Source organism: Nannobrachium achirus (genome assembly GCF_963921795.1).
Source record: "Nannobrachium achirus genome assembly, chromosome: 9".
NCBI classification, from domain to species: Eukaryota; Metazoa; Chordata; class Actinopteri; order Myctophiformes; family Myctophidae; genus Nannobrachium; species Nannobrachium achirus.
Window position 1 is genome coordinate 48,828,168 of NC_137818.1, and position 14,356 is coordinate 48,842,523.

The following is a 14,356-nucleotide window of genomic DNA, read 5'->3' on the forward strand; positions in this document are numbered from 1 at the left end:
GTTTATATGCTATTTTCACTAGTTTTGTGCGACAGTCTTGTATGATGAAGCAGGACTTTATAGTTTGCGAAAAAACATATACATTTGAGACCTGGAGATTTCTGCCCGACAGTAACGATTTGTTCCTTAAGTAAAACATGCAATATTGCAATGTAGAAATACTCTGTTACAAGTAAAACAAACTAGAACATGCATATTAATGTTGGGTCCTTGACATGCAAAGGTTTTGAGAAGCCACTGCTCTAACAACTGTACCATGTTTGACCTGCAGAGGGAGCATGTGAGGTACATCTGGCATTACCAGTACCTGAGCTGGCCGGACCACGGCGTGCCCAACGAGCCCGGGGGGGTCCTCAGCTTCCTGGAGCAGGTTAACCGCACACAGAGCGCCATTCCAGACACCGGGCCAATCGTGGTCCACTGCAGGTACGAGCAGGAGGCTGGCGCTGAGAGTTAACCTAGCACTATAGGCAGGGGCGTCACAAGGGGTAGGAAAGTGGGACTGAGTTACTGGGGCCCAAGGTGGAGGGGCCCTTATAACTTTATCTATTGAAAAATAGCAGATATACAAGCTCACAGCGCGGCACCGAGTGCCGCGCTGCGAGCTTGTAGATCTGCTATTTTTGAAAAGTCGTGAAAATGTGCGCAAATCTTTGAATATATGTATTTTTTAAGTGAACATTTGTAACACAAATTTTGCTTCCGGGGTAGTCCCTGGAACTAAATATTTTGAGATGGGGGGGTCCTTCAAATGAAAAAGGTTGAGCATCACTGACATGGAAACATAGGTTTCTTGGCACACATTTTCACGATTTTTCAAAAATAGCAGATCTACAAGCTCGCAGCGCGGCCGCGCTGTGAGCTTGTATATCTGCTATTTTTCAATAGTTAACATTCATGGGGGGCCCGCAGTGAATCCTTGTACCCAGGGCCCAGAATTTGGTGTGACGCCCCTGACTATAGGGCAGAGAGGAGAAATCTTCTGTCTGAGGGGCGGAAAGTGGGGGCCACCCCCTTTCCTTCAGGGCCGGCCCCTTAGCTTTGGGGGCTTTCTGACAGACACCTTTATGACAGAAAGAGGGCTTTCTGACAGACACCTTTATGACAGAAAGAGGGCTTTCTGACAGACACCTTTATGACAGAAAGAGGGCTTTCGGACTGAAACCTGTCTGACAGAAAGGGGACCATGCAAAAACAGGTTGTAGTGGCGAGCTTGGTGGCCTAGTGCAGCCGGTTCCCAAACTGGGGGTCGGGACCCACAGAGGGGGTGCCCCAAATTATTTTGGGGGGGGGGGGTCCCCAGATGACCCATGACACATGAGCTTAGTGTGCAACATTGTTTTCTCCAAACTGTGTGATGTGTTGTGTGATATTATTTCTGTTGGGAATGAACTAGCACAGGAAACATAGGGTACTAAATGTTCAATGTAGTCCAGTGTGTGAATCCACCAATGTGTATGGTGTATGGTGGTGTATTGTTGGTGATGTGGTAATGTACTGTAATGTCGGTGAGGGGCGTGTTCTTGGGTGCAGAACACCGTGTGACATTTTGTGTCCTTTGTCTCTGCAGTGCAGGCATCGGAAGGACGGGTACCATTATTGTCATCGACATCCTAATTGATATCATCAACCGGCAAGGTAGAGACAACTGCACATGGAAGTGCTGGTACACAATCAAACCCATAAAGTTAATTCATCCACTAAAGCTATATATAATTACTTGTGTTGTAAGGACTGTTGATCATTTATTTAACTCAAGACCATGTTCACGTGGTATGGAGCACACTCAGCACATGTTTTTTTAATTACAGTATACAATACATAACAATATTCATAGAGACATAGCGAAGGGCATGGCATGCATTATAAAAAGTTTTTCAGAAAAGCTCCCAATTTATATGGAACTTTTGGCTTTTTAGTACTTTGGCAATTATTTTTGTCTAAAATTCATAATGCTAATATTCTTGCACTCAAACAAAACGTGAAACTCATCCCCAACTCAGTTGTCATTACATAAATAGCATGACCTCTGACTTCTTTCCAGCCCTTTATGTCTGCCTGTAACCTTTGGAATTCTCTTGTGATTCACTCTAAAATTATACTTCTACTGTGTGTGTGTGTGTGTGTGTGTGTGTGTGTGTGTGTGTGTGTGTGTGTGTGCGTGTGCGTGCGTGCGTGCGTGTGTGTGCGTGTGTGTGTGCGCGCATGTGTATCAGGCAGTGGTGTAAAGTAACCAAGTACATCTAATCAATTGATGTACTTAAGTATACTTTTGAGGTATTTTTGACTTTACTGGAGTATTTCCAATTTTCAGTACTTTTACTTCTACTCCACTACATCTCAAAGGCAAATATAATACGTTTTGCTCCACTGCAATTATTTATTTTTATTTTATTTTATTGATGATATCCTATGCATAGTACTGTATTCTAGCCATCTGTCTTTCAATGTTATATATGAGATACATGAAGTGTACATAAGCAGTAAAGCTTACTACGATCTCCTTTTAGTTGACCTTGTACCAGTGAACTGTACTGTCAGGAAACTGTAACTCTTCTTATGCAACATTCGAATAAAATCTTTACAAATCAATCAATCTTCCACCCCGGTGTGTCCAGGTCTAGACTGTGACATAGACATCCCTAAGACCATCCAGAGGGTGCGGCAGCAGCGGTCCGGCATGGTGCAGACAGAGGCTCAGTACAAGTTCATCTACATGGCGGTGCAGCAGTACATAGACACCGCCCAGAAGAGGCTGGAGGAGGAGCAGGTTAGTTATAATTACTTTTATTAATGAACAATTATTTAAGAACTGAGGCAGATTTTACAAATGTTCTTCTCAGCCCACGTTTAAGGGCCTTTCAGGCAAAGCACGGTTGTCGCGGTGGCTCCCGCTTGGGTCAGCGGGGACCGCACCGCGGTGAGACACAAACACACTCGCTCTGCGAGTAAACGCTGCACAGTATTTCACAAAGATGAGAACAGAAAACACCAAACACGGTCGACTTCCTCTCACATGGCTTTTTGTTTACATCCTCACTTAGCGTGAGCCAACATACGCTGTTGTTGTCTAAACGGACGGCATATCTGACATTTTATTTTGCCATTTTCTCTAGAGACCATCTCTGCATAAACGTGGCCGAAATCAGTAATTCTCACCCTTTTTTTAAAATGTATTTTTCACGATTATTCAATTAACCTACATGAGCAAGATTAAGTCAGTCATTGGTTTCTAAATGTCAGTTTGGGTATATGTTGGGTTAACTGCCCAGTCCTAGTACAGCATGACATTGCAGAGCATTCTGTTTACACAGCATACGACCGTAGACTATTCCTAGACAACACACAAAGTTAAACATTGAAGCAGTTGTATGGTGGAGCAGAGTGTGTGACGTCCTCACGTGTTGCTCATGTTTTACAGTTTGTTTTACAGAATTGTTTGGAATATATACTTAACTTTTCTTTTTTTGCAAAACCCTTTTGTTCTCAACTAAGAAATATCACATAGGCCCTTTTCAATGAACTCTGCGGATGCTAGATTTAAAACACTGGATCAAACAGCAGTCTGTGGCCTAATTCGGTTCCCAAACTTTTTAGCTCAAGACCCAAAAGAGAAATTAGATGTTTGCCCTCGAGGCCCAAACTAGTGCGTACTACTATGTACTACCTACTTCTTAAACTTAAAAAAAATGTATTTATGGAAAGCATTACATTTTTTCATTTTATTTCTGAAATACTTTTCATGTCGTAATTGTGTTTAATTGATGAAAAGTTTAGTTTTTTTGGTTCATGCTAAAAAGAAATTATGTAGGAAACCAGAAAAAATTACATTGCATAATATATTTATTATGGAGAGAATAATATATTTATTATATGGAGAGAATCACATTTAACTTTAGGGGGAGATTTTCATGGACAACTGGTTTAAATGGCTTACTCATGTCGCTAATATAAGATTTTATTTGAATTACATTTTATGTTATTTGACATTTCTTTTACGTTTACTTTGATTGACTACCTGCTAAGAGACGTGGGTTGAGTTTGCCCTATAGTGGACCTTGTATGATGAAATGAATGTGCTGGATGTATGTAGCGGTGGTTTACCCCCCCCCCCCCCCCCCCCCCCCTCCCCCCTGTGTGTGTGTGTGTGTGTGTGCGTGCGTGTGTGTGTGTGTGCCTGGTCTGGCCTGGCCTGAACAACAGCGCCCCTCCCTTAACATGTGTGGTCATAAAAGGTACTGCAGGCCTGCAGGCTACATACAGACACACACACACGCACACACGCACACACACACGCATACACACACGGCCACGTATAGGAGACGGTGTAACCACCGCTCAAAAAAAACACAATATAACAAAAATTACATTGCGACCCATAAAAAATGTGTCCGCACCCCAAAGATGGGTCCCCTGACCCACTATTTGGGAAACAGTCCCCAGTGTATGTCAAACTGGAGGTCCTTGAAAGGTTGAGAATCACAGTGTTAACATGACGTTACACACAGAGCAGATGTACAGTAATGCGATCATATTCACGTGTCTGTATTGTGTATAGGATGGGGCGGGGCATGTTTCTCACGTGTAGGGTACACCGACACAAAGACTTTCTGTAAAAACTGCCGGGAAATGGATTAATTTCCACCTTCTAGTGTAACAAATAGATCAAATAACACTGAGGCCTTCTTAGCTGCCTATGCTATGACAGTCAGAACAACAGGACGACTTTTAATGTCGTCATGTCTTTAAAGGTCCCCAAAAGGCATTTCTGCGTGTGTTTCCCCCTGAAACACTCTCTGTGGTCTTTGCTTCCACACAGCAGGGTTTCTCAAAGCCCTGCTTGCGTGCCATGACATAAGTCCAGGGGTGCCGCCAGAATACTTTGATAATATTTGGAAATATAAATAATATAAAAGTCAAGTATAGAGTCATTTTATCCTGGTCTCTATACTGCCTCCCTCTGGCCAGTCGGGGCGCCTGATGGAATGGAACTGTTTGGAATAACGTGTTCCTTCCACACGCTACGTCCAAACCAGGGAAACTCCCCCCTGTCAGGTGATAAGAAGTGGCCTACACTCTCCTCATGTATTGAAGGAAGCATTAGCTCAGTTCGGGAAGGTAGCGCTCAGGATTACAGTGAAAAATGGGTTACAAAATCGTGGGATAAAAATGTAAGAGTTTAAACTATAAAGTCATTTTCAATCTGTCCTAACGGAAAGAGATATCTCTCAAGTTTTCCTTGTGACATACTGTATCTTAGGGGGGGGGGGGATGATTTACATATTTATGTACCGTAATATGACATACACTACAGTAAATGTAAGGTACCACAAAGGGATTGTGATTCAGGGTGGCCGTGGTGAGCCAAAAAGGTTTGAGCACCACCGCGACAGAACGTATGTTTACTTACAGTATGTGTTTTCCTTGTGCTGACCTTGCAGAGAAACAAGACCAAGGAGAGAGAGTACTCCAATATCAAATATCCACAGATGACCAACTCCAGGTCCAAAACCAGTATTGCACCGTCTCGCTCCTCTTCTGTGTCAGTGTGAGTATCCCCTCCCTTGACCAGCGTGTCTCAAACTGGGGTTCTTTGAGGCGGCTCCAGGGGGTCCTCGGCAAAATGAGGAACATCTTAAAGGGGAATACCACCCATTTTCAACATTAAACTGTCATTTATATACCTTAGGGCTGATATCCACAAATATGAAAAAGTTCCCCACCTTCTGTCCGCCCTCTAGTCAGCCTGTAGTCTAGAATGAGGATTGTTATCTCTAGCTGAAACAGCATGGCTTGAAAATAAACTTAAACTAACTTGTTGGAGCATTTTCAGCCAATTCAATTTTATTGTGTAGAACTGTAGATGTGTACTGTAAGTGTTGTGAAGCAGAATATACCGTATGTAATCACATGCCATTATAAACTACAAAGGTTGCAAAGCGATTATATTCTGTCGTAGAGCTTGTGGGCAGTAAAACCTTGTTTTGAGCTTTTAGATCTGCTATTTTTATAATAAGTAAATTATATGGAGCTAATGTGGTTAAACTGTGACAGCTTCAGACATCTAGCAACTCTCAAGGGTCTTGAACAGTATCTGTGAATGCACAAACAGGCATTATTATTATGCAAAAAGAAGAATTGAATCCGTTAAGTAAATAACCAGGTTTTTTTACATTATGTAACATGCAAAAGCAGTATGTGAGCTTCAGTCCTATGACATATTACTGAATTTCCCCCTTGGAATAATAAAGGTATCTATCTATCTATCTATCTATCTATCTATCTATATTATTATCACGTGTTGAGATGTGGTGATTGGCGCGTAAATGCTGAAGCAACATTGTCGGTGCAGCAAATTCCACTCATGTTAAAGAGTTTTGGAACCATCCCAAACTTAGCATGCATTTCACTTTGCATCCCTCCCGTAGAACACCACAATGCATTTTATATTTTTACTTTAAAGTCAAAGCATCAAATTCAATATAAACCTCTACCAACCCGTCACTATAGGCATAGAGTATTTTAGACTGCGGAAAAAGGATTATTGTATATCGTTGTTTAGGGATGGAAACCTTGCATGTCCAAAAGAGTTTGTTTTGTATTTACCTTTTAAAAAAAGATTTAAAATAGTGAAAATAGCCGGTCTACAAGCACACAACGCCTCGCGCTAGCGAGGCGTTGTGTGCTTGTAGATCGGCTATTTTCACTAGTTTTGTGCGACGGTCTTGTGTGATGAAAAGATGAAAAAAAAACGTGCGCATTTTTAACTTGGAGATACAAGGTTTCTGCGCGACAGTGACGACATACAGTAACTGGTGTGTTGTCTCTTGTCTGTGTGTGCTGGCGTTCTGCAGGGTGACAAATGACGAGTCGAGTGGCGTGTACGAGAACATCAACATTAAGAGTCCAATGTCGTCTGTGAGCGCTAACACCAGGAGGTGAAGACACCACCGGAGGGACCTCTGCTTCTGCCTCTCTCTCTGCCTCTGTGTGAGTGCTTTAATTTAGGCCTAGAATTGTTGAATGCTTTAACTATTGAAAAATAGCAGATCTACAAGCTCACGGTGCCGCGCTGCGAGCTTGTAGATCTTCTATTTTTGAAAAACCGTGATATATATATATATATATATATATATATATATATATATATATATAGTCTTTGAATATATCTTTTTAAAAGCGAACTTTTGTAACTCAAATATTTGCTTCTGGGGGGTCCCTGATACAATATTTTGAGATGGGGGGGTCCCTAGAACAACATATTTTGAGATGGGGGTCCGTGGCATGAAACATTTTGACAACCACTGACAGAAACATAGTTAAAAAAGAAAAAAACCTTTAGAAGACACTTATAGAATCGGGTCAAAATATTCAAAGATTTGCACAAATTTTCAAAAATAGTAGATCTACAAGCACAATCTACTCGGTGCCGCGCTGTGAGCTTGTATATCTGCTATTTTTTTCATATTTAAAGCATGAGATATTCCGTAATAATGCGTTCAGGCCTAAATGGCTTAAAGGGATATTACACTTTCAAAAAACTTTTGGTCATTGTATGGTCTAATCAGGCTTGTATGAACACCCTGAACAGTTTTTAATTTTCTTCATTCAGTATTTAGATATTTGATGTAAATGTTACCAGCTCCAACACGCCCAGGCCCTCTCCACATACACACCCATTGTAACTTCAAACTCCATTTTAACCATGATAGATTCATTAAAAACACACATTATTTTTTCTGGTGACTCATAATACCCTCCTAATACGTGAGCAGACCGTGTTTTTTCAATAACTTTTTTCATTTATTTTCAATAAAATATTATTGTATTTAATGTTTTCCATTTTCCCAAAGAATTATTAAAAATAAAAGAAAAAGGTTATTGAAAAAACACGGTCTGCTCACGTATTAGGAGGGTATTATGAGTCACCAGAAAAGATAATGGGTGTTTTTAATGAATCTATCATGGTTAAAATGGAGTTTGAAGTTACAATGGGTGTGTATGTGGAGAGGGCCTGGGCGTGTTGGAGCTGGTAACATTTACATCAAATATCTAAATACTGAATGAAGAAAATTAAAAACTGTTCAGGGTGTTCATACAAGCCTGATTAGACCTAAAAGTTTTTTTGAAAGTGTAATATCCCTTTAAGTCACATATACAGTATAATTTAGTCATATCACCTAGCTTACATTTCTAAAGCTGTTTTGGAACATAAAGCCTGGGTGTTATTTGGTGGCCCATCGTGTCGCACGCAACACGCTCACCGTGCGCTGCAGTGTTGGTTGCGAGCAATTTTGAGCTGTTTATTTTTGGGCTAGAAGATCGACTTTTCTGCAAAGGTCAGCACTACACCGTTACCCATACACAAGCGTTACCCATACAGATACAGTAAAGATGTGACGGTCGTGATAGTAATCTGCGACCTACAGTCACAATAAATCAAGCGTTCAACTGTCGCTTGAAGTCATACTACATGTACAAAAATCTTTCACTTGTATAATTTTCACAATAACCATCCCACATACATGTGTTTCTCTAAACACGATTAAATACTATTTGTAATCGCGAGGTTCGACACTTGTGCATAAATGACGTAGGCACTGCAATATACTGGACATTTATTTTTGTATTTTAACGTTTTAACGTAATGTTGCTTTCCGAAACATATTAGATTTCGTTTTTATGGGTTCCTTCCATATAGACCAAATCATCATGACATCAACAGAACCAAAAATGTTTTTTCCGGATGTATAATGCCTGCAGCATCGCATTGGAGCTGTATCATTCATTAACCTTACATGTGGAAGAACAGGACACTGTTAATGACTATCAGACATATATATAATAGGCTATATTATTTATTTAATATAGAGTAGATATCCATAGACATTCTACCCGGACATAATGCTTGTTTGTTTGTTTTTGCCATCATTCTGATCTGTCTAGCCAAACACTGTATCAGTAGGTGTCGCCCCCCCCAAAAAAAGAAGAAGAAAAAAAAAAACACACTAAGTGAATGTTACACAGTATGACTTTAAATGAAATGTTCCGCGTGCCCTTTAGAAGAAAATCTCTAAATCATCTCCTGGGACATTTACCTGCTGGAGTAATGTTCATGTTAAGTCTTTTGAAACAAGGAGGTACAGGGAGGATTTGGTACAGGGCGGAGGAACAAGGGCGTTCTTGTTGGGTCTTGGCATAACTATATTGTCGTTGAATGAAAACCTTTGTCAGCTGTGCTGATAAGGACTTATGCCATCCTGGCACACACACACACACACACAAACACACACACACACACACACACACACACACACACACACACACACACACACACACACACACACACACACACACACACACACACACACACACACACACACAAACACACACACAAACACACACACACACGCACACGCACGCACACACACGTATAACATTGCTGTCGGGGCAGAAACCTTGTATCTCCATATTTCATCGAGTAGGGGACCTATTACTTTAACCATTATTTTATGCTTAAAAATAGCAGATATACAAGCTCACAGCATGGCCCTCGGTGCCGCGCTGCGATCTTGTACATCTGCTATTTTTTTATCTTGAAAATGTATGCAAATCTTTGAATATATGTAGTTTTAAACTGAACCTTTGTAACTCAAATTTTGCTTCTGGGGGTCCCTGGAATTAAATATTTTGGGATGGGGGTCCGTGGCTAAATGCATATCATTTTGGGGGTCCTTCACATGAAAATGTTTGAACACCACTGACATAGAAACATAGGTTTTTCAGAAACCTGATAGGATTTAGGAGACATTTGTAGAATCGGGTCAATATATTCCAAGACTTGCACAAATTGTCAGGATTTTTCAAAAATGGAACGCAAGTGCCGCGCTGTGAGCTTGTATATCTGCTATTTTTGAATCCCCATTAATTAATGTCATACAACAGTGTCATGCAAAACTAGTGGAAATAGCAGAAAAGCTAACAAAAAGTGAGCTTAAAGTGACAGTGTGTCTTTGGGTTTTATAAATATTGAACCAATGACAAATAAAGAGCTTGTGAGAAAAATAATAACTAGCCCTACATTGGCTCCATTGGAGCACAGATTGTTTTTTAAATGTTCCTGAAAAAGTACAGTTTTTGCACATACAAGGTTTCCACCCGACAGCGACAGTATGGAGGCAAACACAGAAGAATTTGACCTGAGTGCATAGCGAAAGTCAAACTCATTTTCTCGGTTTCGGGAACGAGGGGTGACCTATTTTAATTATTTTCAAGGCAATCAGCACTTATATCAGTCCAAAAAATGATCTCTCTCTGACTCTCTCACTGAAAGAGGTGTGTGGGGGAAAAAAAAGAAAGGAAAAAGCTGAGTTCGTGCTGATCTTTGCTGGATATGTGCGGCCGGGGGCAGAATAATTATAATAATTATGAGCGACTGTAATTAACGCGTGCATGCGCCTCTGCTTGTGTTCGCTTGCAGTTTCGGCGGATATGCTGCTTCGTCAGCGCTGGAAGATCCGCGGGGGGGTCTGTGGCGCTCCGGCCCTGCATCCCAGAACAGTGGACCTTGCCTGGGGTGAAGGTGGTTTTGCTGCGAACTCCCCTCCCACCGCCCCAATACTCCTAAATGCCCCTTCTAATGCTGTCTGTCCCGAGGTCTGTCCAGAGCCTCAGCACACCCTGCATGGAGCACTACAGGGGTTGCCTTGCTGGGCCCTTGTTTCTCTCTCTCTATCTCCACACACACACACGTACAGTAACTGATGCAAATGTCGACAGATTCCCCCATGAAACAATGACGTGCCTTGTCGATGAACTCCTGCCACTCTCGCACGACTGTTGTGACACTTCATTCTGATGTTATATCCGACTGATGCTAGAAACAAACCGTGTCCTCTCACATTCTGACGCACCGTCCATTAGTGGTGGACATTAACAAAGTACTTGAGTACTGTCCTTAAGTAAAAAGTATCCGTACTAGTATCTGTACTTTACTTTACTTGAGTTATTTTTTTATATACTCGTGACTTTCCCTCGATTATATTTCAAAGATAAATATTGTACTTTTGACTCTGCTACATTTCTAGGAAGGGAAAAAGTACATTATGAATAAACCACTTAAGCCCTGTTTAAAATGTAGTGAAAATCGCAGATCTACACAAGCACTGTAAGCTTCTTTTTTACTTCTGGTAAATCTTTGCAGTTTTTGTGGAAAACGGCAACATTTTAATACAACGCATTGATATTTAAAGGAATATGCACTTAAAATGTGTACTTTTGAATACTCAAGTATATTTAGAAGCATGTAGGCTACTTAAGTAAACAAAAGCAAGAACTCGAGTACTTTTAAGTTCAAGATTTGACAGAGCAACTTGCACTTGTAGTTGATGTTTGACCAGGAGCAGGCCTATCTATACTTTGACTCAAGTACTGCGGTTGAGTACTTTTTCCACCACTGCCGTCGATGTAAAAGTGATGTCCGGCAAGCTCTGACCACAGCTGGACAGGATACAACAGGTCAAAGCTAAGCAGTCTTCAGCCCTCTGTGCCAGAATGTGCTCCGTCTCCTTCACTTCGCTGTGTCTTCACCGGTTGTCAAAGACAGGTTTCTCTACGTTCGGTCTGTCCAGCTGTGCCGATTATTAAAGTAGCCGCTGAGTGATGGCAAAGGCAAGTTATGTAACCCGCTACGGTACCACAAGGCACTAGCAGGACCAAGTCCTTGGTCTGGAAAATGTCCAAAAGTCCAGATTTACTCCGTTATAATTCTGGGAGTAAATGTGAACATTTCTTTTGAAGATGTGACAGAATGTCTTTTTTGTGTGTTCGCTTTCCCACCTGTGTCTCTTGTGCCAATGTAACAACAAGAACATCTATCTTTTTTTCCCTCTTGTTCTGGTTCAACTGACAGGCTTAGCTAAACTGTTTAGCTAAAGGGCCGCAGGTTAAGAGCTTATTTTTGGCTTATTTCTGGTGGTAAAACAAAATCACACCCGTGTGAACTGAGCGGTGGTTTACCCACCAACCCCCCCCCCCCCCTTCCCCCCCCTGTGTGTGTGTGTGTGTGTGTGTGTGTGTGTGTGTGTGTGTGTGTGTGTGTGTGTGTGTGTGTGTTGCAGTTGATGCACAGGCCAGGCTAGACTCAACTCTCTGGTCACCCAGGGTACTCAGGCTACATACACCAGAGGCTACAGACACACAGACAGACAGACAGACAGACACACACGCACGGATACACACACGGCCACGCTATGGAGACGGTGTGACCACCGCTCAAAAAAAGCCTCTCGCAGTGTAGAAATGGCTTCTAGCTGGTCCCACTGCACACATCCATAACAATCTTTGTTTTGGTAGACCCTCTCATTTTGATTAGTCTCTTGGAGATACTGTATTATTTTAGTAATATTTGTGTGACTTTCTTTTAAATAGTTAATAATGATTATTATTATACATTTAGATTTTTCTACATTTAAAAAGCAGTCAAGTGACAGACTATCGTTCCAAAGCACAACTCACCTAACCAGCATTGCGTTTGGGTTGCACATTGCGTTAACATTGTCATTGGCAACTTGGAGACCCTGCAAAACAGACCTGAGTTGGCACGGCACCAAAACTCTTCACCGACAATAACAGATCCAAAAGCTCACGTGTAGCATTGCAACAGCTTGTAGATCTGCTATTTTCAGTGAATGATTCTAGGGCTCAAATGGTTAAAGCAGTGCTACGGTGGAGAGGATTCTTGAATGTAGTGTGATCCATCCCCCCTCCCACACACACATATTAATCACAATGGCTTCTGTGGTTGAACATCTGTCACCCGGGAGACGAGAAGGAACATGAAGGAAGAGAGAGGAGACACTTAAAGACGGTCTGCGGCCGGGCGCAGTAGTGTCTCATTTATACTTAGTTTGTCTCGTTTTGTCTCGCAACTAAATATAGCTGATCTACAATCTCAAGTATAAGTAATAGCCGATCTAAATGTTCACAACGTGTTGTACTGTAGTGCTTTGTGAGCTTGTAGATCGGCTTTATTCCGGTGTGCAACACCCTCGCGCGACTACGTACAACTCGGGCTTAAGGCCGACTGCAGTGCCTCCCTGTGTCCTTGGACAGATGGGCCATCAACCGAAGATTAACGAACCCAGATTTGTCTCCAGAAAGTAATTTATGGGACGGCTGTAATCCAGGCCTGTTGACAGTGGGCTGATAACGGGGGAACACAGTGGTGCTGCACTGTGTCTGACAGATTGTCAACTATTCTTAGCATGTAGGATTGTTAGAGAAAATAAAGCCTCGTGTCGAGACTTTAGCCTTCAGCGATGAAGTCACTCTCTCAAATTGTTCTGTTGTAACCACTGATTCTCACCCTTTTTAATTTCAAGGACCCTCACTTTGATTTATTTGTATTTGATCTTTGGGACCCCAATATACACTGGGAAATCCTCAGTGCTAATTTAACTGAGAGTGTACAAACGGAACCAGGTGGACCCATAAGGGTCCATTTGGTTATATTTGTACACATTCTGAGTTGCATACCCAAAGGGTCTGTTTGGTTCCATTTGTATTTTTACTGTCACTGTTTTACAAACGTCACCAAATCACACAAAATGTTGAAGTTTAAAAAAACATTTTGCTGGAAATGTGTTGATTTTTGTCGTTCGATTAATCATAAATTAGTCTTGAGTTTTCCTTCCATAAATTATTGCTGAGGGATTGAAGATGGTCAATATTTGTACAAAAGACTATAGTGCATGTCTTTACAGCATTGACCAGTTTCATTATCCAGCACACTGTCTACTTTATTGAATGGAGAACAATGTTTCGGTCCAATTGACCTTCAGGTAACTGTTTTTCACATTGGCTTGTTTTTCTCCTACGCACCTGTCCTTGTGAGTAGGTGTACAAAAGGACCTTTTCTATTATTGTTTGAAGGAAATTTCACTGGAAGTTGGGCATTGTTTTTATGAACACTTGAGAAGTGACAGGATTCCCTTACCTGTTGCACCCGTCAACCCAATCCTAGGAGAAACGACCTATTTTTTTGGCTTTGTTTCCATTTTTCTTTGCGCTTTTTTTGTGGTTGACATATTCAGATTTGTTTAATTTTTTTTTCACTTTGCCTCTATGGGTCAAGTTTTTCCCCCTTTTTTTCTTCCTTTTTTTATTATGTGATGAAATATCGACGCTTAAATACTTGAAAAACTGCTGGATCGTGGGCTGCAGGCTATGTGGCCTGTGGCTGTGTGGAAGTCTGTCAGCTGGGGAAGTATTTTGGTACTGCACTAGCTAATGTTATATGCCATCAGTGTTGTCTATATTCAGATTTTATCTTTAGTCTTTCAAATTGTACCTTTAT

General features: G+C 41.4%; 1 protein-coding gene across 1 annotated transcript in view; it reads left to right on the forward strand.

Annotated features, from left to right (window-relative positions):
- The window catches only part of ptpn11b (protein tyrosine phosphatase non-receptor type 11b), a 72,580-nt gene extending 60,552 nt beyond the window's left edge, over window positions 1-12,028 (forward strand). The window contains 6 exon segments of the mRNA XM_080733986.1: window positions 272-426; window positions 1,571-1,638; window positions 2,619-2,770; window positions 5,442-5,548; window positions 6,855-6,990; window positions 10,481-12,028. Of these exon segments, the coding sequence (XP_080590112.1) occupies window positions 272-426; window positions 1,571-1,638; window positions 2,619-2,770; window positions 5,442-5,548; window positions 6,855-6,942 (570 nt within the window). The 3' untranslated portion in view covers window positions 6,943-6,990; window positions 10,481-12,028.
- Window positions 12,029-14,356: the final 2,328 nt, after the last annotated feature.